At 40.4% G+C, this 24,052-nt stretch overlaps 1 protein-coding gene across 6 annotated transcripts in view; it reads left to right on the top strand.

The window, feature by feature from the left end:
* ECPAS (Ecm29 proteasome adaptor and scaffold) overlaps nucleotides 1-24,052 on the top strand; it is a 110,025-nt gene that overhangs the window by 80,686 nt on the left and 5,287 nt on the right. For all 6 annotated transcript variants that reach the window (XR_011568196.1, XM_019966715.2, XM_070795274.1 and 3 more), the window contains 18 exons: nucleotides 3,490-3,569; nucleotides 4,249-4,354; nucleotides 5,138-5,185; nucleotides 6,268-6,389; nucleotides 7,947-8,097; nucleotides 9,826-9,891; nucleotides 11,203-11,292; nucleotides 12,052-12,118; nucleotides 12,811-12,902; nucleotides 12,982-13,048; nucleotides 13,282-13,473; nucleotides 14,364-14,572; nucleotides 15,418-15,461; nucleotides 15,560-15,752; nucleotides 17,259-17,397; nucleotides 20,048-20,153; nucleotides 20,360-20,448; nucleotides 22,747-22,818. Coding sequence is in view for 5 of the 6 variants with exons in the window: in XM_019966715.2 (XP_019822274.1) it covers nucleotides 3,490-3,569; nucleotides 4,249-4,354; nucleotides 5,138-5,185; nucleotides 6,268-6,389; nucleotides 7,947-8,097; nucleotides 9,826-9,891; nucleotides 11,203-11,292; nucleotides 12,052-12,118; nucleotides 12,811-12,902; nucleotides 12,982-13,048; nucleotides 13,282-13,473; nucleotides 14,364-14,572; nucleotides 15,418-15,461; nucleotides 15,560-15,752; nucleotides 17,259-17,397; nucleotides 20,048-20,153; nucleotides 20,360-20,448; nucleotides 22,747-22,818 (1,933 nt within the window). In the remaining variant the exon portion in view is untranslated. The remainder of the gene's footprint in view (nucleotides 1-3,489; nucleotides 3,570-4,248; nucleotides 4,355-5,137; nucleotides 5,186-6,267; nucleotides 6,390-7,946; nucleotides 8,098-9,825; nucleotides 9,892-11,202; nucleotides 11,293-12,051; nucleotides 12,119-12,810; nucleotides 12,903-12,981; nucleotides 13,049-13,281; nucleotides 13,474-14,363; nucleotides 14,573-15,417; nucleotides 15,462-15,559; nucleotides 15,753-17,258; nucleotides 17,398-20,047; nucleotides 20,154-20,359; nucleotides 20,449-22,746; nucleotides 22,819-24,052) is intronic.

Here is a 24,052-nt window from a genome sequence, read left to right as displayed (position 1 = left end):
CAGTTACCGTGTTTGGCTGCTTCTTGTATTCTCTCGCATTGTTAGATACTAGGATTTCTCAGGACTTGCCTCTGAGTACCTTTTTCTCTCTCCATTTTCTCCTTTGAGATGAGCTCTCAGGTCCAGGGCTTGTAAATGTCACCTTGATTGTGATCGTTCCCAGTCTTAATCTTCTGACCCAGGCACGACTTATGTTCCTGACTTGTATTGCTATATCTCACTGCCTGCTTGACATTGTCACTTGGATGTCATTTCAAGATATGTTAGACATAACACGTTCAGAACAGGACTTAAGAAAAACGGCCTTCCCTTGGGACTTCCCCGGAGGTCCAGTGGTTAAGACACTGTGCTGCCACTGCAGGGGATGCGGGTTTGATCCCTGTTCTGGGAACCAAGATCCCACATGCCCCGTGGCCCAAAACAAAAACCATCACAGCCTTCCCTCTCTCTCCTTCTATGTCCATTTCCCCAAGCTGCAAAACTGGGCAGCATCTTGGCTGTTGTCTGTCTCATCCCACCCTCGGTTGAATCTAGGAGCAAATTCTGTTCATTCTTCTTCCAAGGTATTTCTTTCTTTCTTTTCTTTTTTTTTTTTTTTGACTTCACAGTGTGGTTTGCAGGCTCTTAGCTCCCTGACCGGGAATCGAACCTGAGCCTGTGGCAGTGAAAGCACTGAGTCTTGACCACTGGACTGCCATGGAATTCCCTGCAAAATGTTGCTTGAATCTACTCTCTTTTTTCCTAGTTCTTCCCTAATGAATACGTTGTCATCTTTTCTATTTGCCCTCCTTCATTGACTTACCAGCAGTAAAAGTGATTTTTAAAAGTGCAAATTGGATTGTGTTTTGGGTTGAGATCCTTTGGTGGCTTCCTAGATCACTTTATTTTTTATTGATTTATCTTTTCAAGCAGATACTATTTTATTTTAGCTGCTGTTTTTCCAAGGATGGGAGTAGGTCAGAGCATTCCATGTGAAAAACATGAAAATATCATGCGTTGAATGATATAGTTTCCTTCTGTTATTATTAATGTATTATTATTTATTATTATTCCATTATGATCAAACACATTTTGTATGATTTCAATCCTTTTAAATGTTTTGAAACATTTCATGACCTTGCAAATAGTGACCCTGGAGAATGTTCCATGTATACTTCAGAAGAATTTGCAGTCTGCTGTTATTGAAAAGAAAATATCCCATAAACGTCTGTTGGATCTAGGTAGTTTATCATGCTGTTGATCTCCTGTCTAGTTGTTCTTTTTTTCTGTTTTGTATTTCTTAAAAATTTTTTTTAAATTTATTTTCAGTTGGAGGGTAATTAGTTTACAAGATTGTGTTGGTTTCTCCTGCCAGCAGCATAGATCAGCCATAGGTAAACATATGTCCCCTCCCTCTTGAAACGTCCTCCTACCTCCCATCCCTTCCCACCTCTCTAGGTTGTCAAGGAGCACTGAGTTGAGCTCCCTGTGTCATACAGCAAATCCTAGTTGAGTTAAACAAACCCCACGACCCTTACCGTGTCTTTCCATCCCTAAGCACGATGTGGCCCGTTCCTCTCTCTCTGGTCTGGTGCTGGAAGGCACTGGAGGGTTTCCCTCTGAGGGTTCAACGAGTTCTGTTTGCTCTAGGAGAGTGCTTGGTACAGATGAGTCAGCCGAGATCACGTAGGCTGAGTTCAGGGCCCAGGCCGAGGCTCTTGAGATGTGAGTGTCATCTCTGTGCGTGGAAGGTAAAGCCACAGATGTGGATGAGATCACTGGAGGCTGTCTAGAGACATGGGCTTAGAAAGGCATCAGTTTCTTTACTCTTAGATGAATTATTCCCTTCCTCTCTTGGTTTTCTTGCATATCAGTGAGGATAACAAAACCTCTCTTACCTATGAGAGTAAAAGTGGAAAAGCCATAAGTTTTGAAGTTCTGTTATTGTTGTTTAGTTGCTAAGTCCTGTCCGACTCTGCGACCCCACAGACTGCAGCGTGCCAGGCTCCTCTCTCCTTTACTTTCTTCCAGAGTTTGCTCAGATTTGTGTCCGTTGAGTCGGTGATGCTATCTAACCATCTCATCCTCTGCTGCCTCCTTCTCTTTCTGCCTTCCCCGCATCAGGGTCTTTTTCAGTGAATCGGCTCTTCATATCAGGTGGCCAAAGTTTTGGAGCTTCAGCTTCAGCACCAGTCGTTCCAATGAATATTCAGGGTTGATATCCTTTAGGATTGACTGGTTTAGTCTCCTTGCTGTCCAAGGGACTCTCAAGAATCTTCTCCAGCAGCACAATTTGAAAGCATCAATTCTTGGGTGGTTTGCCTTCTTTATGGTCCAGCTCTCACATCTGTACATGACTACTGGAAAAACCATAGCTTTGAGTATACTGACTGATGTTTGCAAAGTGATAATCTCTGCTTTTTAGTATGCTGTCTAGATTTGTCATAGCTTTCCTTCCAAGGAGCAAGTGTCTTTTAATTTCATGGCTGCGGTCACCATCCACAGTGACTTTGGAGCTCAAGGAAATAAAATCTGTCATTGCTTCTGCTTTTTCCCTCTTCTTTTTTGCCATGATCTTAGTTTTTTGAATGTTGAGTTTCAAGCCAGCTTTTTCACTCACCTCTTTTACCTTCATCAAGAGGCTCTTTAGTTCCTCTTCACTTTCTGCCATTAGGGTGGTGTCATCTGCATATCTGAGGTTACTGATATTTCCCCCAGCAGTCTTGATTCTAGCTTGTGATTCATCCAGCCTGGCATTTCACATGATGTACTCTGCATATAAGTTAAATAAGCAGGGTAATGATATACAGCCTTGTCGTATTCCATTCCCAGTTTTGAATCAGTCAAAGTCAATCTGCTATCAGTGTGTTGTTATTATCAAATGGAGAAGTGTATAGCAAAGCTAAAAGGTTAAATTCATCTTCATTCTGAGCAGTCAGATCCTTCTTCATGTGCCAGACACTGTGCAAGGTACCAGGGAGGCAAACACAAGTGCGATGCTGTCCCTGCCCTTGGGGTCTCAGTGTGAAGGGGCAGGACCGTGACTGTGCCGGCTGATATGATGCTCTTAAGCAGGTGCCGTGGGCGTATGGGGCAGGATAGATGGTTCTTGTCTGTGAAGGTGATGCCTGATTTGAATCTTGGAGAAATAGAAGTTAGCCAGGCAAGGAGGTGATAGAAGAGCTCGAGGTGATATGTGCCAGGAAGTGGAGGTGAATGGAGGTGAGATAGGACATGAGACCGTGGGAGCCAGAGAGTTGCAGGAGGTCTTCATATCCATACTTGGGTGACTGGACTTTATTATCACACACTGAGGAAAATAAGAGATCGTGCTTGCATTTTAAGATGATCGGTTGGGCAGCTTTTAGCAACCAAAGTGGGGAGAGACTTGTGGACTGAAAGGCCTAGAGAGACACTTAGCCTGTTACATATAGAAACAGTGTGGTAGAGATGCACATTTGATTATTGATGGATTTTGAATTTTTAATTTTATCCTTTTACTATCATTAGGTGGATAAGTATTTGAAGGAAATTCTTCAAGATTTGGTTAAGAATCTAACCAGCAATATGTGGCGAGTTCGAGAATCCAGGTATCATTTTTGGAAATATAACTAGTAAAAACTGCATTTTTTTCCCCTTCAAATTTCCAAGTTTTATACCTTGTGCAAAAAGAATGCATTAAAGCCACTGAAAAGCATATTTCTGGTTGGGTTAGATCATTAATAACATTTAAGCTATAGCCAGTGGTTTTCCTAAGTTGTCTTAGTTTTTCTAAGTATGATTTACTGGGTTGGCCAAAGTTTGTTCAGATTTTTCCATGCCACCATACTGAAAAACCTGAACGAACTTTTTGGCCAGCCTGATTAAAGTAGACGATCACTTGTTAAATTAGACATCAGGGTACGTTTATATAGTCTCATAACTTTGTAGGGTAGCATTTATTTATCCGTAAATAATTTAGGTCTACTCAGTGTCTGCCACGTGCTTGGTAGTGTGTGCTAGGCTCTGAAGTGTACTGCTAAGTAAAAAATGATGACATGTCATCTGAAAGAGATTGTATTATAGTTGCGGGACACAGACATTTGATGGTTGTAAATGCCTTATGCCTGTGGTATATCAGGCATCACAGGGAGAGTACGCATACCTATCTTGGAGTAAAGGGGTTAAGAGTACACATATAGGCAGAAACCGTATTCTTATATGAATATTTTGTAGTAAAAGACTGAGCTTTTTTGATCATATATTTGAAACCAAATTGTTTATTTTCAGCTGCTTAGCTCTGAATGATTTATTAAGAGGAAGACCCCTAGATGACATCATTGATAAACTTCCAGAAATTTGGGAAACCCTCTTTAGAGTACAAGATGATATAAAGGTACTGTATAAATAAACATGCATTTATTTGTAGACTAGCAGAAATTGGAATTGTTAAGATATGTATGTTACATATTTCAAAATTCAGTATCCAGACAATTTTTTAGAAGACCAGAATTTTCTGAATTTTCCTCCAAAGTTTCAGTCTTGATCTGTCTGTGAAGTGGTAAGGTTAGGTAGCTTTAGGTCTAAATTTAATTACCTATTTTTAAAAAATAAAGGGTAGCTACTGCTTGATTTTCTTTCAGTAGAGATCTTGTGATGCTATTGATGAAGGACAAACAATAGTTTAGAAATAATCCAATATAATTCTACTTGATCAATTTCATAAGTTGAATCAGTCATTCCCAAATAATGTGTCCAGTTTTTCTCTGAATTTTGCCTTCGCAGTCTAAATTTTAGATTTTTCAATCTTACAATTAAAATTAGATGCTTCTTTTTTTTTTCTTTATTCATCAGAGATTTTTTAGGTTTTTGAGAATTTTCACATACGTCTTCACACAGTTGCTTTTATAATCAATTTAGTTTCTAAGCTGTTATACTTAATATCCATATTTTTGTAGGGTCAAAATAGGTTGTATCTAATTTAAAAAATAATAGTCTATCATGGTAATATGCTCCTTGATGGGCACAGAGCCTAGTGAAAGATTGTTTTTACTTGTTAATGAAAGTAGGGTTTTTCATCAGTTTGTGTAGATTTGGAGGCAGTTTAAATGCACGTTTGAGGGTAGATGAGATGGAAACTCTGACTTGTATGATATCAGACTTCTCTTTTTTTTTTTAGGAATCTGTACGAAAAGCAGCAGAACTAGCTCTGAAAACTCTGAGCAAGGTGAAAACTCTTAATCTTTTACTGGGGGTGAAGTGGGGCAGGATTCTATGTGACAATGAAAATAATAATAATTTTTTTGTCATATAAAGTGACATTTAACTGCATTGTAATTGACTTCATGTTACAACCTACCGTTCTTAACGATGAGTGGAAAAATGAAAGAAAGTGAAAGTCACTCAGTCATGTGCCAACTCTTTGCGAACCCGTGGGGTGTAGTCCATGGAATTCTCCAGGCCAGAATACTGGAGTGGGTAGCCTTTCCCTTCTCCAGGGGATCTTCCCAACCTAGGGATTAAACCCAGGTCTCCCGCATTGCAGGTGAATTTGTTACCAGCTGAGCCATGAGGGAAACCCATTGAATGGGAAACTGGGTGCTATGACATTAGAATATGAGTATTTTTAACAAAGTTTATCTCTGGGCTCTTTAAATGGTTGGCTCCTCTGGGCCTTTATATAAGATACGACTTTCTCTTGACTCTGAAGCACACATGACATTTAGATCAAGCATCTGTTCTCTTCATTAGTGCTCTGTTTATGTGTTAACCTGCCTTTCATAGTTACGAGGTTGGTAGCCTTTTTGAAACTAGTTTCCCATTTGCATTTTGTTTTGTGGTGTATCAGGGCCTTCTAATGTGTTCTAGCTGTATATGCCTTGCAGTAAGTCACATTATTAGGACGTAGTAAAACTGGGTTTTAAACCCAGGTGTTTCTTCTTTCACATTTGTGTTCTTGACCTCTGTGCTATGCTGCCGCCCAGTTATTGATGATCATCATGGTGACAATACCTTAAGCCTCTTCAGAGTGCTTTCTTAAATGGTTCTCATTTCATCTTCAGCTGTTGCCTGTTTGACAAATTAGAAGACCAAAGCTTAGAAAGTGAAATGTGTTACCAGATTTTCTGTTTAGTTATTGGCAGCCCTAGGACTCAACCCCAGATCACGAGGTCTTTTTTTTCCCTCTGTGGAGTGGTAAAAAGTGTAGGATCACTTACTCTTCCTGTGGCTGTAGGAAGTGTTTTGTCAGATGAACGCTTTACAGATGAGGGGTCAGGTTCACTAATTTCTGTGCTCTTTGTCTGTGAGGTCTGTGTGAAAATGTGTGACCCTGCCAAAGGAGCAGCTGGCCAGAGAACCATTGCTGTCCTCCTGCCCTGCCTTCTGGACAAAGGAATGATGAGTCCTGTGACAGAAGTTCGAGCCCTCAGGTTTGAATCAGCTGATGAGATTGAATACACTGGATTTACTTAGTTCTTAGCCATCCAGTAGAAATTGGATTTCTTCAGATCCATATGGATTTGGAACATGTGGAGAAGGGAGTTGAGGAGAATCCACTGGGGTGACCCAAGAGTGTGTGTGAGAAGTGGCGAGTCAGAACGTTTTTGCAGAGACGTTCTCTTGGGAGCCTTGCTTCCGCCCAGTGTTCTGCACCCTGCCTCAGCCTCGAGTGCGGTGTGCTCTTTACTCGTCACTGGCCTCTGCCCCCAGCAGGCATATCTTGTTATGCTTCTGTTAAGCAAGGTCTTGGGAAGCTTGCTTGTTGATTATATTACTTAGTAACATTTCACCGATTATTAGATTTAAAATAAGCTGTTCACTACATGTGAAATATTCAAGAAACATGTATTTAAATCTATATGGCTCTTCTAAGTTAAAGCCAGTAGTGAAAGATACTAGTTTCGTTTTTTTTTTTTTTAACTAGAATACTATCTAGAAACTTCATGAATTCCATTTTTATTTCACTCTTTATATTAGATCAGATTAATAGTATCAACACTGTTTTGTGGTAATCAAGTAGTTGGTTTGGGAAAGTTCTTTTTAGAAGGATTCAGCTAACAGATGCAGAGGTATGATAAAATTAGGATACCACCATTTTGCTGTCATCAGTAAGATAACCCAGGTAATGATCGTAAGTGGCTCTAAGTCAACTGGTGAAAGGCTGATGGGGAGAGTTACAGTGGATGGTTGGTTTGTGCTGACCAAACTTGAACCCTCTGATCACTCTTTAAGAGCGCAGAAAAAGATAAGCATCCTAATGTGATGGGATAGGACATGACAGACCATCTGTGAAAGATTCTTATTTAAAAAAAATTGAACTAGATTTAGCCTGCAGATCTGTATAAGCTACAGAGGAACATGTTAAGTGATACCATCAGAATACGATCAGTGAGGACAAATAAGTTATAAGAAAAAAAAGGAAGGAGGACACTGTGAAAAAAGATTCAGGAAATGCAGTAAATTGCGATGTGTGGATGGACTCTGGATTCAATTCCGTCAAACCAGCTCTTAAGGACATTTGTGAAACCATCAGATGATATGAAAAGAATTCTTAATATTTTTGGGGTGTGAAATGGTATTTTGATGATGATAAAGAGTCCTCCTCTCATGATGACACATACTGAAGTTAAGTTAGGGATTATGCTTCAAAATACGACGGCAGGGGTAAAAAGTATACGTGTGATCTGTATGTATAATGGATGTATAAGTGAGACAGAATTGGCCAAAGGTTATTAATTGTTGAACTGAGTGGAGAACATAATAGAATTTCATTTATGATCCTCTCTGCTTTCATACATGCATGAAATTTTCTTTAATCAAAAGTAGAAACAAAACCCAGAAAAACAACACAGAGCTAAGACTAGGCTCTGAACCCAAGGGAGTATGTTCCTTAATGCAGGTAACTGCAGGATATCCTCATGATTAGACTTGTAGGGCTTCTTCCTTTTGTTAAAAGAACTCAAGAGTTGTGTTTTGTGTGTCTGTAGTATCAACACCCTTGTGAAGATCAGCAAAAGTGCAGGAGCCATGTTGAAGCCACATGCGCCAAAACTCATCCCAGCTCTGCTGGAGTCCCTAAGTGTATTGGAGCCCCAAGTTCTCAATTATTTGAGCCTCCGGGCTACAGACCAAGAAAAGGTGAGTTGACAGCACAAGTGTATTGATAATTATTGTGAAGGGAGAGTCCTGTTAAGATACTGAATAGGTCCTCCGGGGTCCTTGGTCAAACTCCAGGACTCAATTGATACTTTCAACACTCTTGAAACAATTTGACTCCTATAACCACATGCAGTGTTTTTTTTAGTAGTGGGGTGGGCAGGGAGAGGACTCATATACTATTATGTGAAGTGAGTGAAAAATGACACTTCTATCCAAAAAAATACATCAGTACATTTATTTAACAGAGTTTTGGGTACATGTTTGTTTATTTTTTAGGGGTTAAGTCTACACCCTCAGAGTCTTTTTCTATGAACCATTCTTGCTCTACAAGTCAAGAGGATGTCTAGCTAGACTTTGGCATGGTTCAAAAGTATTTTGCTTTTTTAGGTATACTATAGTTCCCTAGTCTTTTAATCAGAGTTGTGGGGTTTTTTTTCTTTAAATTACAGATGAAATATATTTAATGTGAAAAATTAAAGCATCACAGAAGTGTAGAAAGTATTCCCCCAGGAGTCCCCTCTTCTCTGGCAGCACAGTGTCGTTCCTGAGGACATGCTGTCAGCAGTTCCCTGTGTCTTCTTTCAAGTTCTTTTGTAGTCACGGACTACAAAATCAACAAACACAGTAATTTAGAAATAGAATCAAGCTACAAACGTTCTGCAACTTGATTTGTGTTTTTAACAAAATACCATGTGTGTATGTCGATCCGTTTCATTCTTTTTAGTGTGTGTGTAGTGTTCTGTAGTGAGGTTGTTTTGAACTTTTGTGTGGGAGATTTTATACTATCAAAAGTTACACATGTTCTGTTTTCTCCACATCTGTGCCAGCACTGAATAATATCAGTCTGATAAGAATCCCATTCTAATTTGCAGTTTCCTGTTATTAGTGCTGTCCATTGTCTTTTCATATTGTGTTAGCCATCTGTATTTATTTTGTGAGTTGTATTGTTTCTTTTCCGTGTTTATTTTTCACTTGTTTATATTTTTGCATTTGTCTTTGTTAGAACTATCAAGCTCCTGTCATATGATTGTAAAAGCTTTCTCTCAGTTCAGTGTTTGGTTTTTAACTCACCTAAACTGTTCTCTTCTCATTCCCTTTGCCTCTGATACTACTCTTTCTTCTAAGGTCATTCTTCCCTCTTTCAGCAGTAATCTTGCCCCTTCCTGTGTTCCCACCTAATAAGTGTTGAGAATGAAAAAACGTGAATTATAGTTCAGACTTTGCAGCCGTAGGCAAGTCACTTCTGTGTGCCTAATTTTTCTTGTTTATTATGTCTGGATAGTGTCAGCCTCTCCTGCTCCCTAGTTCTTGGACTAAAATACCATATGAGGGCCCTTTCCATAGTTAAAGGAAAACATGTATAAAAATTAAAAATCATGTCTTATATGGAAAATTATTTAATCTGCTTCTTATTGGATGGAAAACCTGAGGCTCCGGAAAGCTGGATAACTTGCTCAGAGCCATACTGGGGTGTGTTCTAGCTGTGGTTAATACTGAACTGTCGTCTGCATGTCTAACCTGTGATGAGATGCTGCCTTAACATATCTATGGTTGAATGCAGGATCGAAGAAGTTATTTAGATTTGTGTTTTAATTTGTTGTATCTGTATATTCTTTAAAAATATTTCTTAATTTGGCAGTCTCACCCAGTGGGAGTCTGCGGAGGTTCTTCTTAATTGATCGAATGCCCTTGTATTTGTGTTCTCAGGCTGCAATGGATAGTGCCCGACTCAGTGCTGCCAAATCCTCTCCCATGATGGAAACAATCAACATGGTCAGTGCCTCCTATAATGAGAACATTTGTTGGCTTACTTTAGAGGGTAGTGTTCAAAGTCTTCAGGTTCCAGTGCATTGAATGAACTAGAGATTTAAGGAACGAATCAAGCAGCTGTTGTGACTCTAGTTTTTTCTTAAGAATTCTTTTTTCTTCTCCTGTATTGCTAAAGGAACACATACTTTCCCCAATACTAGACTCCCATTAGCCCAGATTTGTCTTATGCAGGGAAACAATATATTAAAAGATTTCCCTGTAAATCTGTATCTGTATATCTTTTGTCCTACCTGTCTAAAGAAAGGTTCAGGTATTCGTCTCTGCCTGAGCACTGTCTTGGGTACCTAGGAAGGTGTAAGCTGGAAGTGTTCAGAGAAGTAGACAGCAGAAAAGGTAGGGAGAGAGAACTGAGCACCTTCGATAGGTTGTTCAGTTAAAGGAAGGGGATTTGCAGAAAAGAGCTGCTTGGCACCAAGTTTCAAAGTTCCAGCGTTTGTGGAGTCGTAGATTAAGAGTCCCTAAGGTCACAAAAGCCGACTCTCCTGTGCCTGCCCTGGAGTGGTTAACTGAGAATTCATGAGCTACTAGAAATTGTGGTGCTAGGCAGATCGCAAGATTAGACAAGAGAAGAAATTTTTCTAGCGCTTACTGGGGAATTATTACCAAAATTTGGTCTAAAGATGTTATATTTTAGTTGGATGATGGGGGAAGAAAGCTTAAAGAAATAGAAATAGTTAGCAAACTTCTTATAGATGTGTTCATCAGTAATAGAATGTAGTGGTTACACTTTCAAAAGAACAGTATCACAAATTCAGCCTAAGAAGTCAACTTTAATAAGATGGCTTGGTAGGGCAGGCCTCCTGAAGAAGGTCGGTTTTAATCTGGATTGATAAAGAGGAAATAGACCCAGAGAGATCCTTTCTTCTTGGATGCTCATTATTTATTTTCTCCTTTATAAATCGGTGCTTTTTATTATTTTTTGTTTCTAATGTTGAACCACTGATAAATGGCTTTCTTGTGTGTAGTATAATGGTGGTTTTAACACTGAAATTAGAGCAAAATCAAACCAGTAGTTTTTCAACTTCATGTCAAAACCAGTCGGGTGCATAGTTGACGTGGGCAGTTTTCTTGGGGGAAGGGGAGTGGCTAGTTCCCCGACCAGGGATCAACCTGCTCCCTCTGCAGTGGAAGCTCACAGCCTTCACCACTAGACCACCAGGGAAGTCCCGGGCAGTTTTTAATTGAAGATGTGGTACTGACTGACTGACTGACTTATTTCCTTAAGTTAACTTTATATTTATTCTCTTCCCAAAGTGCCTGCAATATCTTGATGTGTCAGTGCTGGGTGAGCTAGTTCCTAGATTATGTGAACTGATCAGAAGCGGTGTAGGTCTTGGAACCAAGGTAAGCAAGTGTATTTTTTACCAGAGAAATTTCCATCTTTTTTAGTTTGGGCCACAAACATAGAATAGACGTCATGTGTGAAATAACGTTTTTTTCCCCTTAAAACCTAATACTATTTTACATTAACTATTTTGTTTCTGTGACTGCATTAGTAACTTAAAACATGTAACTCACTCAGAATATAAAACGTGTGACTTACTCAGTAAATATCGTCTCCTCTGTCCACGGGAATTCTCCAGGCAAGGATACTGGGGTGGGTTGCCTTCTGGTCTCTCTGTGTGCATGTGCTTACACAGTGCCCACTCTAATGGCCACATTATTCTCTTGTGTGGCTGGAACAGCATTTATTTTAACCCATCAGGGAACATCTGATTGGTTTTCAGTTCTTTTGATTCTCCACAAAGCACTGTGATGAATGTCCTTGGACACATCTGAAGCTACTTCCTTTGGTTAAATTCCGAGAACTGGAAATGTTAGAACAAGAATGGACAGGGTGGCGGGTCGCCCTCCCAAAGGTCGTGTGCGTCTGCTCCTCACTTGCAGTGTATGAGAGCAGTGTGCATGTGTGCAACAAAGGATCCTGCTGGAAGTCTTGAGGAAAATCTTCATGTTAGTAGTTTAAAATAAGAGTTTTCCTAGATGGTCTCTTGGAGGGGCTGTTAGGCTTTGCATATTTCTTTAAATCTCTGACTCCTAAAACAAAGTTTGATAGAACACTGTGACCGTCATATTTAGACGTTTGCCTTTGTGACCCTGTAGGGAGGCTGTGCCAGTGTCATCGTATCATTGACTACTCAGTGTCCCCAGGACCTCACACCCTACTCAGGTGAGTTTGTCTGAACCATGTGGGCGATGTTTCGGTATGGCCATGTCTAGTGTGACAAGGTTTTAAATGGAAAAATAACGGCCATTGAGCCACGCTTGAGATACTGTGTACTTATTCCTTCAAGCTCCCCCGCCTCTGCCTTTATCTCTCTTTGCAAGAGGTACAAGATGATCAAGTTTAGCACGTTTTCACGGGTTTACAGATTTTATTTCTTGCTGGTATAAGGAGGTGAAAGTATCTCCTCTTCTGTAGGATTTGTAATTTTACATCAACACTTTTATCTTCTTGGATTGATTTCCAGGTGGGGCTGAGGGACTTTTACAAAAGTACCTCAGTCTCATTTTTGCAGCTTTCCCCCCAGTATTCTAGACACAGATTATTATTTGTTTACTTTTATTTCTTGGGCACACTGTGCCATCTGCAGGATCTTAGTTCTCCCTGGTACGTCCTGCATTGGAAGCACAGATTCTTAACCACTGGACTGCCAGGGAAGTCCTGATGCAGTTTAATTTTTAATTTTACACCAAGCAAAGAGAAGCGAATGGATATTACAAATGTAATGTGCAAGGGCTCTAGGCTGCCATGGAATAAATCAGATACTGACTACAGGTTTAAGTTTGTCTGGGTCCTGGGAACAGAGCAGAGCGTTTGGTCAACCAGGTGTCAAGATTTTCCTCCTTTGTTTGTGCCAGGTAAACTCATGAGTGCTTTGCTTAGTGGCCTGACTGATCGGAACAGTGTAATTCAGAAATCCTGTGCATTTGCCATGGGCCATTTAGTTCGGGTGAGTTGGATTTCTTACTTAGTTAAATAAGTATAGTGGCATAATTACAGAGAAATGACTGGGATCGTTTCTCTTCCAGACTTCACGGGATAGCAGCACTGAGAAACTCCTGCAGAAGCTCAATGGCTGGTATATGGAGAAAGAAGGTGTCTTTCTTTTCCTACTTCAGTTACTGTTAATTTAGATGTAAACAGCCTGATGAAACAGGACAAATCAGGTCTTACCCTTTCTGATTTTATGTGCTCTGCGAGGAACATTGCTGGTTGATTTTACTGGTTTGTTTTGTGGTGGTACAAGTGCTGCAGTGGTCTGTTTCAGCCAGTTACTCTTAAAGACAGTACGTGTCATGAAGATTGTGGGCTTTTCTGCTTCTCTTTAGAACCCATCTACAAGACCTCTTGTGCTCTGACTATTCATGCTATTGGCCGATACAGCCCGGATGTACTGAAGAACCATGCCAAAGAAGTTCTGCCTTTGGCATTCCTAGGCATGCATGAAATTGCTGATGAGGAGAAAGCAGAAAAAGAAGAATGTAACTTATGGACTGAAGTGTGGCAGGAGAATGTCCCTGGTGAGTAAACAGTGCCTATGAATTAAACCTGTTCCTTAAGAACCACAGTTGAAATTTATTTTTCTCTTTTTTAAAAAAAACTTTTACTGGAGTATAGTTGAAATAAAATATTGTGTTAATTTCTGCTGTACAGTGAAGTGAATCGGTTATACATACACCCCCTCTATTTTATATTCTTTTCCATATAGGTCATTACAGAGTATTGAGTAGAGTTCTCTGAGCTGTACAGCAGGTTCTCATTCGTTATCTGTTTGTATATAGTGGTATATATATGTCAGTCCCAATCTCCCAATTACCCCTCCTGCCATACCCCTCCAGTAACCATAAGTTGATTTTCTGCATCCCATTGTTGGGATTTCTAGCTCACTTTTTATTTGCAAACTTCTGTAGTTACTTTTCCCGACACCTTAACAGCGTGTGTCCCGTTGGGTTCTCAGCCTGTCCAGATTGCTGAGTTCTCAGGTTGGCGCTCAGGGCTCTTTTCTTTCCTCTCTCATTGCTGCCCATGTGAGAGAACAGAAACCACCCTAACACAGCAGAACTTTGCTTATTTCAGTTGAGAGTGAACAGTGATTTTTCTGTTGCTCTGAGTAATGTTTTAGAGTAATGCTTCTCCACTCTGCTTTTCACCTGGACACACATTCATGGATGACAGCCCGCCTGTGGGTGCGTCCAAGTTCATAAAGTCCTGCTGCTGTGAAGACTCCTCACACCCCTCCTCCCATTCTCTTCCTTTCAGAGAGTGATGTGATGCAATGTCACTGTTGAGTCACTGCTTTAAACTGATGTTCACGACTTTTATTCCAGACTTAGGGGAAAAAAAATCCATTAGTTTTGGGGGTTGTTTTGGTCACTTAAAAGTTGCTTTAATTTCGCTTTTCATAATCTAGGTTCCTTTGGCGGCATTCGGTTATACCTGCAGGAGTTGATTACCATTACCCAGAAGGCTTTGCAGTCTCAGTCCTGGAAAATGAAAGCGCAGGGTGCAATTGCCATGGCGTCAATCGCAAAGCAAACCAGCTCCCTGGTACCTCCGTATCTGGGAATGATACTGACCGCATTACTACAAGGCCTAGCTGGAAGAACGTGGGCAGGAAAGGTAAAGGAACCATTCATGCCCAGTTAAACCTAAGGTATCCTTAAAGGATTATGACTTCATCCTTCACTTTTCATTTTCTATAAAAATTAAAATGTTGTTTTGTGGGACAAAAGATGGATGGTTTTTGTGAACCAGACAGATTTCCTAGGCAGTGGGAAGCCTTGGGTAAACTTTGATTAAATGTGGTATTTCATCAGAGTGTAACCCACGTGTCCTTGAATAGTGCACAGTAATGCTGGGGGTTGATTTTTATTTATCCTGTTCAACTTCCCAAGGTAAGGCTTAACCCGGGTGTTCATCCTTTTGTCCCTGTTGACCTCCTGAGCAGACCATCAGGATTGGGCATATGTGAAATTGAGTGGCCAGGCCAGTGTGTCTAAACCCCGAGTTCAGGATGCACGTCTCTGGGGCCTGTGAATTGGTCATTTTTTATAGACGTTGATGGTAGGTTAACACAGTGACTGTATCGTGGGGAGCATGAGACTGTGGCATTATATATAGTCTGCTTGACATGGTGGAAGCCCTGGTGGCATGCAGAGCTGTAAATGAAGTGGGGGCCTCAGAGTCAGAACCAGTTCTGATTCCATTGTTAACGCTTCTGCCTCTATGCCCTTGGGCAAGTCGGTTCTCTAGGCTTCACGCAGTGGAGATGAGGACAGTTATCCTGGTTCCATGGTCTGGAGAAAAACTCTGATGTGCTCGTTAAACAAAAAGTGTGTTATAGATGTGGTGACTGGTTCATTTTTGTTGCCATAATTTTTAGACACTTCTGAGGTAGTTGTAGTCACGTGCAGAGAATGTAAATGACACATGGGTGCTTATCTTTTCCTCTTTCAATCCTTTAGGAAGAACTTTTGAAAGCCATTGCCTGTGTGGTGACAGCTTGCAGGTAAATGTTCCTTCAGTGAATCAGACGCCATTTCTTAAACTGAGCCGGAAAGCCTCAGCCTTTATTAATTGTTTGGTGCTTTCGTGTGGGTCGTACAGTGCAGAGCTGGAGAAGCCTGTGCCCGGTCAGCCCAGCACAAATGAAATCCTGCAGGCTGTTCTGAAGGAGTGTGGCAGAGAGAACCCCAAGTACAAGATGGTAGCAATCAGTTGTGCAGGGGATGTCTTAAAGGCCACCAAAGAAGACAGATTCCAGGAGTTTGCCGACATCGTCATACCTCTCATCAAGAAGGTAACGCCTGCCCTCTTCTTTAAGGTCTCGTTTATAGTTTAAAAGATTTTTTTTAAAAAGGAAAAGATTTTCCCGTGTCCTCTTTGCACGTTTTGTTAGGATTCATGTAGCTGCAAATTGCAGGCGATCCCAAAACATCATGGCTTTAAGCAAGACAGACGTTTGTCTCTCACATACTAGTTTTGGGAGTCTGGCTCTTTACAGCTCCCAACTCTGCTATCCCTGGGCGGTGGCCACTGTCTTCACAGTCCACCGTGTGTCTGCGTTCCAAGCGGGTGATGGCAGAGGAGATGGAGAAGAATGAAAGGTCAGAGTAGGCACATCAGATCTCTTTTAAGGGGAGCTCCTGGAAACTGTGGCAGGGCCTTTTCACTTCTCCCGTCGGTCAGTGCTTAGCCAGATGGCCATACCTGGCTTCAGATGAGGTTGCAAACAGTAATCTTCATTTTAGGTATCCATTTCCCCTCCGTGGGATAATGGTGGGTTGTTTTTTTTTTTTCCCCAACAAAGCAGAGGGCTTCCCTGGAAGTCCAGTGGTTAAGACTCTGCACTTCAGTGCAGCGGGTATGGATTTGATCAGGGAACTAAGATCCCACATGACATGTGGCATGGCTAAAAAAAAATAAAAAACAAAGCAGAAAGATGAGTTTATTGCAGAGATTTCATCCTGAGAGGCAAGAAACTTAGGGCTGCGGGACCAGTGAGTTCCCGAGTCTGGTGTTGGAGTGGAAGAATAGTCTCTCTCATGGTGGGAATGAGCTTTGTGTTGCAAGTCTGTGCAGCAGCCAGCCCGGGCATCCCAGAGGGAAGACAGGGAGCTCAGTGTGCCACTGTTGACTGCCTTTGCTACAGATTGGGGGACTTTGATCAAAAATGGACCTTGATTTCTTTTGGATAATGAAGTTCTTATTTTTAAAGGTTGGACACTGATTCAGAGAAGGGTATGGTTTACCAATTTTTTTTTTTTTGGTGAAACACAAAGTATTTTAAATAACATTTTTATTTGGTTTCTTGTGTTGCTGCTATTTTGCAGTTGTAAAAAAGTTGTTTAAATAATTTCTGTTACATACATAATGGTAGTGTATGGATTTGGGAGACATGTGTTTTAAATGCATTATTTCACCAGCCAGCTGGACAAGTGACCTCCCAGCTTGTTTCCTTATCTTATAAAGACAGAGTTTGGATTTAGATCATTACCGAGTTCTTTCTCCTTTAATTCCATGATTGTAATGCCACCCTTTGTGTGTTGTGCTCAAAATACTATATATACAATAGGTTTTTTCACCTTTGCCCACAGAGTCCTTTACAGGATCACCCAAATTTATTGGAGAGATGTAGTCTTCCGTTCAAAATTCTTTTAATGAATAGGGCAACCCATGGTAGAGAATTTAGCATTTAATTCCTGGTTAATATCTCATACTCTGGTACCCTGAATGTTTTAATAGTATACTTGTAACTTCAAAGAAAAAAATTTTTTTAATTTGCTTTCTTTTTTTTGCCTTTCAGAACTCACCTGAAAGCATTGGAGTCCGGACTACCAAAAATGAAGATGAGAATGAGAAGGAAAAGGAGCTCCAGCTGGAATCTCTGCTGGGAGCCTTTGAGAGCCTGGGCAAAGCCTGGCCCCGAAGTGTGGAGACCCAGCGTAAGCAACAGAACCTGCGTTTCGAGAAGTGCTGCTGTAGTCAGGAGTTACTTCACGAGAGCAGAGGCGTTCTGTGTGATGGTTTATAGCTGCAGTATAGAGCCTGACTGATGAATAGAGAGGATTATCCAATATAAATCTTACTTCTCTGTTGACAAATAATCTCATTGACTGTTAATTTGGTACGGCCACTGTAACATAGTCCTGCAGCTTGGGTGGCTTCCTTCCTCAAAGTCTGGAGACTAGAAGTCTGAGATCAAGATGTCAACAGTGTTGAGGTTTCTTTTGGGCTCTTTCTCCTTGGCTTGTAAATGGCCATCCATGTCTCTGTGTCCTAATGTTCTTATATCTTATATACCAGTCTTCTTGGATTAGGGCCCTAATGGTCTCTTTGAAAACCGTCTCCCAGCACAGTCACATTCTGAGATACTTGGGGTTATTAGGATTTCAACATGTGAATTTGTGGGAAATGGCAACCCACTCCAGTATTCTTGCCTGGAGAATCCCAAGGACAGAGGAGCCTGTCAGACATGACTTAGCAACTAAACCACCATAACAACTGTGATACATTTTATGTAGATAATTTGACTAAAAAGAGTTCTGTTGGTCTTGTTTATGGCACTGTATTCTGAGAGATCCATGGAACTTATTAGTGGGGTCTCTCTGTCTCAAAATTAACAGCCTTGTTGCTTAACCTTCAATAAGCAAATGAAATCTGTCTGCCTGAGAAACTCGTAATTTTCTGAGAGATTTGCAGAATTGAGCATAATCCTTCCAAGTGAAAAGTGAAAGTGAAAGTTGCTCAGTTGTGTCTGACTCTTTGTGACCCCATGGACTATACAGTCCATGGAATTCTGCAGGCCAGAATACTGGGGTGGGTAGCCTTTCCCTTCTCCAGGGGATCTTCCCAACCCAGGGATTGAACCCAGGTCTCCTGCATTGCAGGCGGATTCTTTACTAGCTGAGCCACAAAGGAAACCCAAGAATACTGGAGTGGGTAGCCTATCCCTTCTCCAGCGGATCTTCCCACCCAGAAATTGAACCAGGGTCTCTCCTGTATTGCAGGCGGATTCTTTACCAACTGAGCTATCAGTGAAGGTTTAAATAAATAATAAACCTTTACTCGCGGGTTAGGTTATAGTTAGTAGGAGTTTGCCTTGTATTGGTTCTTGCAGTGCATCCTACATCTGAATATTCCTGAATCTTATGAAAAGCATCCTTGACTCTGATTCAGTTCAGTTCAGTTGCTCAGTTGTGACTCTTTGCGACCCCATGGACTACAGCACACCAGGGTTCCCTGTCTATCCCCAACTCCAAGGGACTCTCAAGAGTCTTCTCCAACACCACAGTTCAAAAGCATCCGTTCTTTGGTGCTCAGCCTTCTTTATGGTCCAGCTCTCACATACATACATGACTACTGGAAAATCCATAGCTTTGACTAGATGGACCTTTGTTGGCAAAGTAATGTCTCTCTGTTTTTATAATGTTTCGGATGTATCTAAAATCACACTTAAGAGTGTCATTGAGCCTTGCCATCCTTTGTGTGAACTTCAAAAAGGATATTTGCTATGTATAGGATGGGTTTTCCCAGAGATACAGATTTGTAAGAGGTTTTATTTCTTGGTGTTATGTTTGGATTTCAGTGGAAGCCCACTTATTTGATTTCATTAGGACTATTAACTTTTGCTTGATAGGTGGAAAAAATTCAAATAGGGAGTTATATAAAAAGATCACACATACAAGGCAGTCTTAGTGTAAGGAGTAGAGATGTACATTCACATACAGGGGAAGGTCAAAGGCCTTTGAGAATTTCTTCCACACTGGCTTCTCATATACATCTTACTCATCATCTTCAATTCCTGGTTTTATTCCCTTTTTTTGTTTTTGTTTTTATTTCTTTATAGTAGAGAAAGAAAGCACAATTTCTTAGGAAGCGGTTCAAATGCAGAATCTAGATTCTTAACCCCTATCTATCTTTACCTTTGTGAATCTTACTAAATTCTGTAGCATTTAAAAAATAACTGCTTTCCTAATAAAGATATAACTGAGCTCAACAACAACAACAAAAAACTACTTTGTTGAGTTTTATGTTCCTCTTTCATCACTTAGCAAAATATTAATTACATAATTATAATAAGAGTGCAGTTGGCATAACAGATTTGGAATAAAGCACCACTGACTCTAGTTAAGTCTGCAATATGCATAAGCTTGTGAGTGTCCAGCAAGGACCCCTGGCCTCCAGAGTCCTGCTTTCTTTGGCCGTCATTCAGGGTATTTTACAGGGAAAACACAGTGTGGTTGACTGTCAGTTCTGTAGAGAAGGAAATTGCTTTGACAGTGAATAGTTACAACTTTTGAATAGTTATATATGATTTGAGGGTAGGGGGAGCATATTTCTGATCAAGGAGGTTTGTGGGAATTGAACAGAGTCATACTGAAGTGTTTTTGAAATTTCCTGGCTTTAATTAAAGGCATTTGTTTTTGTTTTTTCACTTTTTCCTCTCTCCCTCTCTCTTCCACTTACCCCCCGAATCCCACCCTTTCTCTGTTTGTCCCTCTCTTCCTCTCTGTTCTTTGTTTCTCTCACTTGCTCTGTCTCTTGCTTCTTCATACTCTGTCCTGCTCTGTCCCAATCTGTCTTTTTTCCCAGGTTGTTATCGTCAGGAGTTGTGCAAACTGATGTGTGAACGGCTGAAACTCAGCACATGGAAAGTGCAGCTGGGAGTCCTACAGGCGATGAATGCCTTTTTTCAGGGGTAATTCGCTTCATAGTTCAGTCATTTATTTTACTTTCCCCTTCCCCTTAGCATCTTATGTATAATCAGTGGAATTCTTTTAAATTTCAAAAAGCTAAAATGACATCATAAAGTAATACATACAGATAGGAGTTGTTTGTGCCAGAAAGGCTTTAGAATGTTTCTGAAATAACTAGTATTTGGATCTTGCTCTCTGATTTGTACAGATTAATGCTTTTAGAAGAAGAACATGCAGATCCTGAGGCTCTGGCTGAAATTCTCCTTGAAACTTGTAAATCAATCACATATTCTTTAGGTGAGTGGTAAACTGATACGGTAAAGAGTCCGCCTGCAGTGCAGATGACCCCGGTTGGATTCCTGGGTCAGGAGCATCTGCTGGAGAAGGGATAGGCTCCCCACTCCAGTATTCTTGGGCTTCCCCTGTGGCTCAGCTAGTAAAGAATCCGCCTGCAATGCCGGAGACCTGGGTTCGATCCTTGGGTTGGGAAGATCCCCTGGAGAAGGGAAAGGCTACCACTCCAGTATTCTTGGCCTGGAAGATGCCATGGACTGTACAGTCAATGGGGTCCCAAAGAGTTGGACATGACTGAGTGGCTTTCGCTTTCACTTTTTGACATGGATAAGGGGGTTTTCATTTTGTCCTGCCTTGTGCTGGGAACTAAATTCATGGAACCAACTACTGAACTCGTCTATTTAGTAGACTCAGTATGTGCCCCCAAACTGGAAAGTATTAACCTGAAACTAATTAGGATTTCAACATCTAGATTAGAATAGCCTTTGTGATCAGTATTTTTTAAAACCTTGTATTTGGAAATAATTTCAGACTTAGAGAAAAGTACAGTAATAGTGCGTATGATACTTGCATATGCTTTACCCAAAGTCACCTGTTAACATTTTGTGCCAGTTACTTTGATTTGCCTTCTGTACACATATAATACTTTTCCCTGAACATCTGAAAGTATGTTGCTTACATCCTGCCCCTTTTCTCCTAAGTTCTTCAGTGTGCCTGCTTTTACATAATCATAGTATAGTTACCAACTTTAGATAGTGTAATGATGTAGTATTTTTAACCATTCATATTCTAGGTTTTCAGTTGACTCAGTAATGTTTTTTATATAATTTTTTCCTCCTCTCCTTAAGGAATCTGGTTCAGAGTCATTTGGTGCATTTATTGATAGTTGTCATATCCTGTTAGTCTCCTTTAATCTGGAGTGCTTCCTCGGCCTTTTTCCGTCTTATATGACATTGACAGTTTTGAAGAAAAGCCTCAGCTTGCCCCGCTTTAAAACTAGCATGTTTGTCATTTGCTGCTTGCCTGGTGTTTCCCCGTGATCAGATCCGGGTTATGAGCTCCCAGTTGTGCTTCTCTGTAAGTGGTGTGTCCTCTCCCATCAAGAGGCACACTGTCCCTCTGCCCTCATTGGTGAGGTTAATTGTGATGATCCAGTCAAGGTATCACTCAGTTTTCTCTGCTGTATGGTTACTGTTTTTTCCCATTCTGTCTGGTAAGCAGCCTGTGGGAGAACATATTTTAAGACCATTCAAATAACCTGCTCCTCTTCAGAACTGTGTCTTCTAAGCAGTCTGGGAGAAGACACTTTAAGACCATGTACATGGACTGCTGGTTTTCAAAATATCTCCTCTAGATTCGGCATGCATTGATAGGTTTTCCTGAGCCAGCTTTTACTAAGAGGATTTTCCAACTCTAGCACTTCCTCTACATTTACCCTTTGACAACTGATATCTTCTCATAAGCCAGGTCCCTCTCCTGAACTCTTTATTAATCTGTTATCCACATTGTTTCATGAATCCCTTCATTTCCCTGTTGGTTTGTAATTACTTTCCTGAATTAATTTGTTGCTGAAACTATCCCAGATTTGGCCAGTGGAAGCCCCTTTGGGCTGACTCCTGTGTCTGGTTGCCAGCTCACCACCATTTCTTAAGCACTTGTGAACTTCGTAGCATGACAACCTGTCATAACCTTATTTTGTTCTTTCTTTGACTCAGGTCTGGTTATGTGTCAGTTTCTTCTCTAGACAGTTTCACTGTGAGCTAGATGCTCCGTGTAGAGTAGACACCAAGGAAGCATATTTCACTGGTGATCCTTGGAGGTAGCCACATGGTTTTGGATAAAGAACTGGCAGCTAAGAAACGTGCTTGTGGGGTCGGGTCCCGGCCAGGTGTCCCCGAGTTGGCTCTTTACCCCTGGGTTGTATCATGTTCTTTGCTAAAATGAAGAGGTCATGAAAACCTTAAGACTTTCTTAGGTATCCTATGAGGTCAATATGTGTTTGAGATACTGTCTTTTGATTTCTGACTTCTAAAATGGGTCCTTTAAATATTGCCATTTATTGTGGAGATTGGTATATTTCATTGATGGCTTTTTTTTTTGAAGTAAGGAATATGGACTTACAGCATATTTCTAATATTTGGTGATAATTGGCAAAGGGATAATTACTTAAGAATAGGTATATCTTTTTCTGAATTTATAATTTCTGAATGTCTTTTTTTCAGTAACATTAACTTAATCTTAAAAGTACTGTTTGTAAGGCATATAAAATGAATAATGTGAACTATATGATTTCCTTCTTAGAAAATAAGACCTACTCATCTGTGAGAACAGAAGCTTTATCTGTGATAGAATTGCTGCTTAAAAAACTTGAAGGTGAGTTCTTGATACTTCTGATTGGAGGATTGGAAAGCCAAGGAAACTTTATGGCAGATGTTTTAGGAATTTTTTTATTTTCTGTTTTTATTTTTAATGAAGCATATATTCCAAAATGTAAATTAATATATTTGTACATGAAAGTTTAATGTACATAGCTAAAACCTTCAAACTTTATGAAGTGTTAAATTTGGTACACTTCTATTTTATATATACTTTTAATGCACTATGAACTGTGATTATCTCAATAAAGTTTTGGTTTCCAACACAAAAAACCTCAAATAGCCAAAGCAATCTTGAGAAAGAAGAATGGAACTGGAGAAATCAAACTGCCTGACTTCAGAATATACTACAAAGATACAGTCATCAAGACAGTATGGTATTGGCACAAAGACAGAGATATAGATCAATGGAACAAAATAGAAAACCCAGAGATAAATCCATGTACCTATGGACACCTTATCTTTGATAACAGAGGCAAAATTATACAGTGGAGAAAAGACAATCTCTTTTACAAATGGTGCTGGGAAAACTGGTCAACCACCTATAAAAGAATGAAACTGGAACACTTTCTAACACCATACACAAAAATAAACTCAAAATGGATTAGAGATCTAAATGTAAGACCAGAAACTATAAAAATCCTAGAGGAAAACATAGAATACTCTTTGACATAAATCACAGCAAGATCCTCTATGACCCACCTCCCAGAGTAATGGAAATAAATGGGACCTAAGTAAACCTAAAAGCTTCTGCACAAGGTGAAAAGGCAGCCTTCGGAATGGGAGAAAATAGTAGCAAATGAAATAACTGACAAAGAATTAATCTCCAAAATATGCAAGCAGCTCATGCAGCTTGATACCAGAAAAATAAACGACCCAATCAAAAAATGGGCCAAAGAACTAAACAGACATCTCTCCTAAGAAGACATAGAGATGGCCAACAAACACATGAAAAGATGCTCAACATCACTCATTATCAGAGAAATGTAAGTCAAAACCACAGTGAGGAACCACCTCACACCAGTCAGAATGACTGCCATCAAAAAGTCTACAAACAATAAATGCTGGAGAGGGTGTGGAGAAAGGAAACCCTCTTAGGCTGTTGGTGGGAATGCAAACTAATATAGCCACTATGGAGAACAGTGTGGAGATTCCTTAAAAAACTGAAACTAGAACTGCCATATGACCCAGCAGTCCCACTGCCGGGCATCCACACCGAGGAAACCAGAATT

The sequence above is a fragment of the Bos indicus genome, chromosome 8 (assembly GCF_029378745.1).
Source record: "Bos indicus isolate NIAB-ARS_2022 breed Sahiwal x Tharparkar chromosome 8, NIAB-ARS_B.indTharparkar_mat_pri_1.0, whole genome shotgun sequence".
NCBI classification, from domain to species: Eukaryota; Metazoa; Chordata; class Mammalia; order Artiodactyla; family Bovidae; genus Bos; species Bos indicus.
The sequence above is the reverse complement of the archived record's forward strand: the minus strand, read 5'-3'. Positions and strand labels throughout refer to the sequence as shown.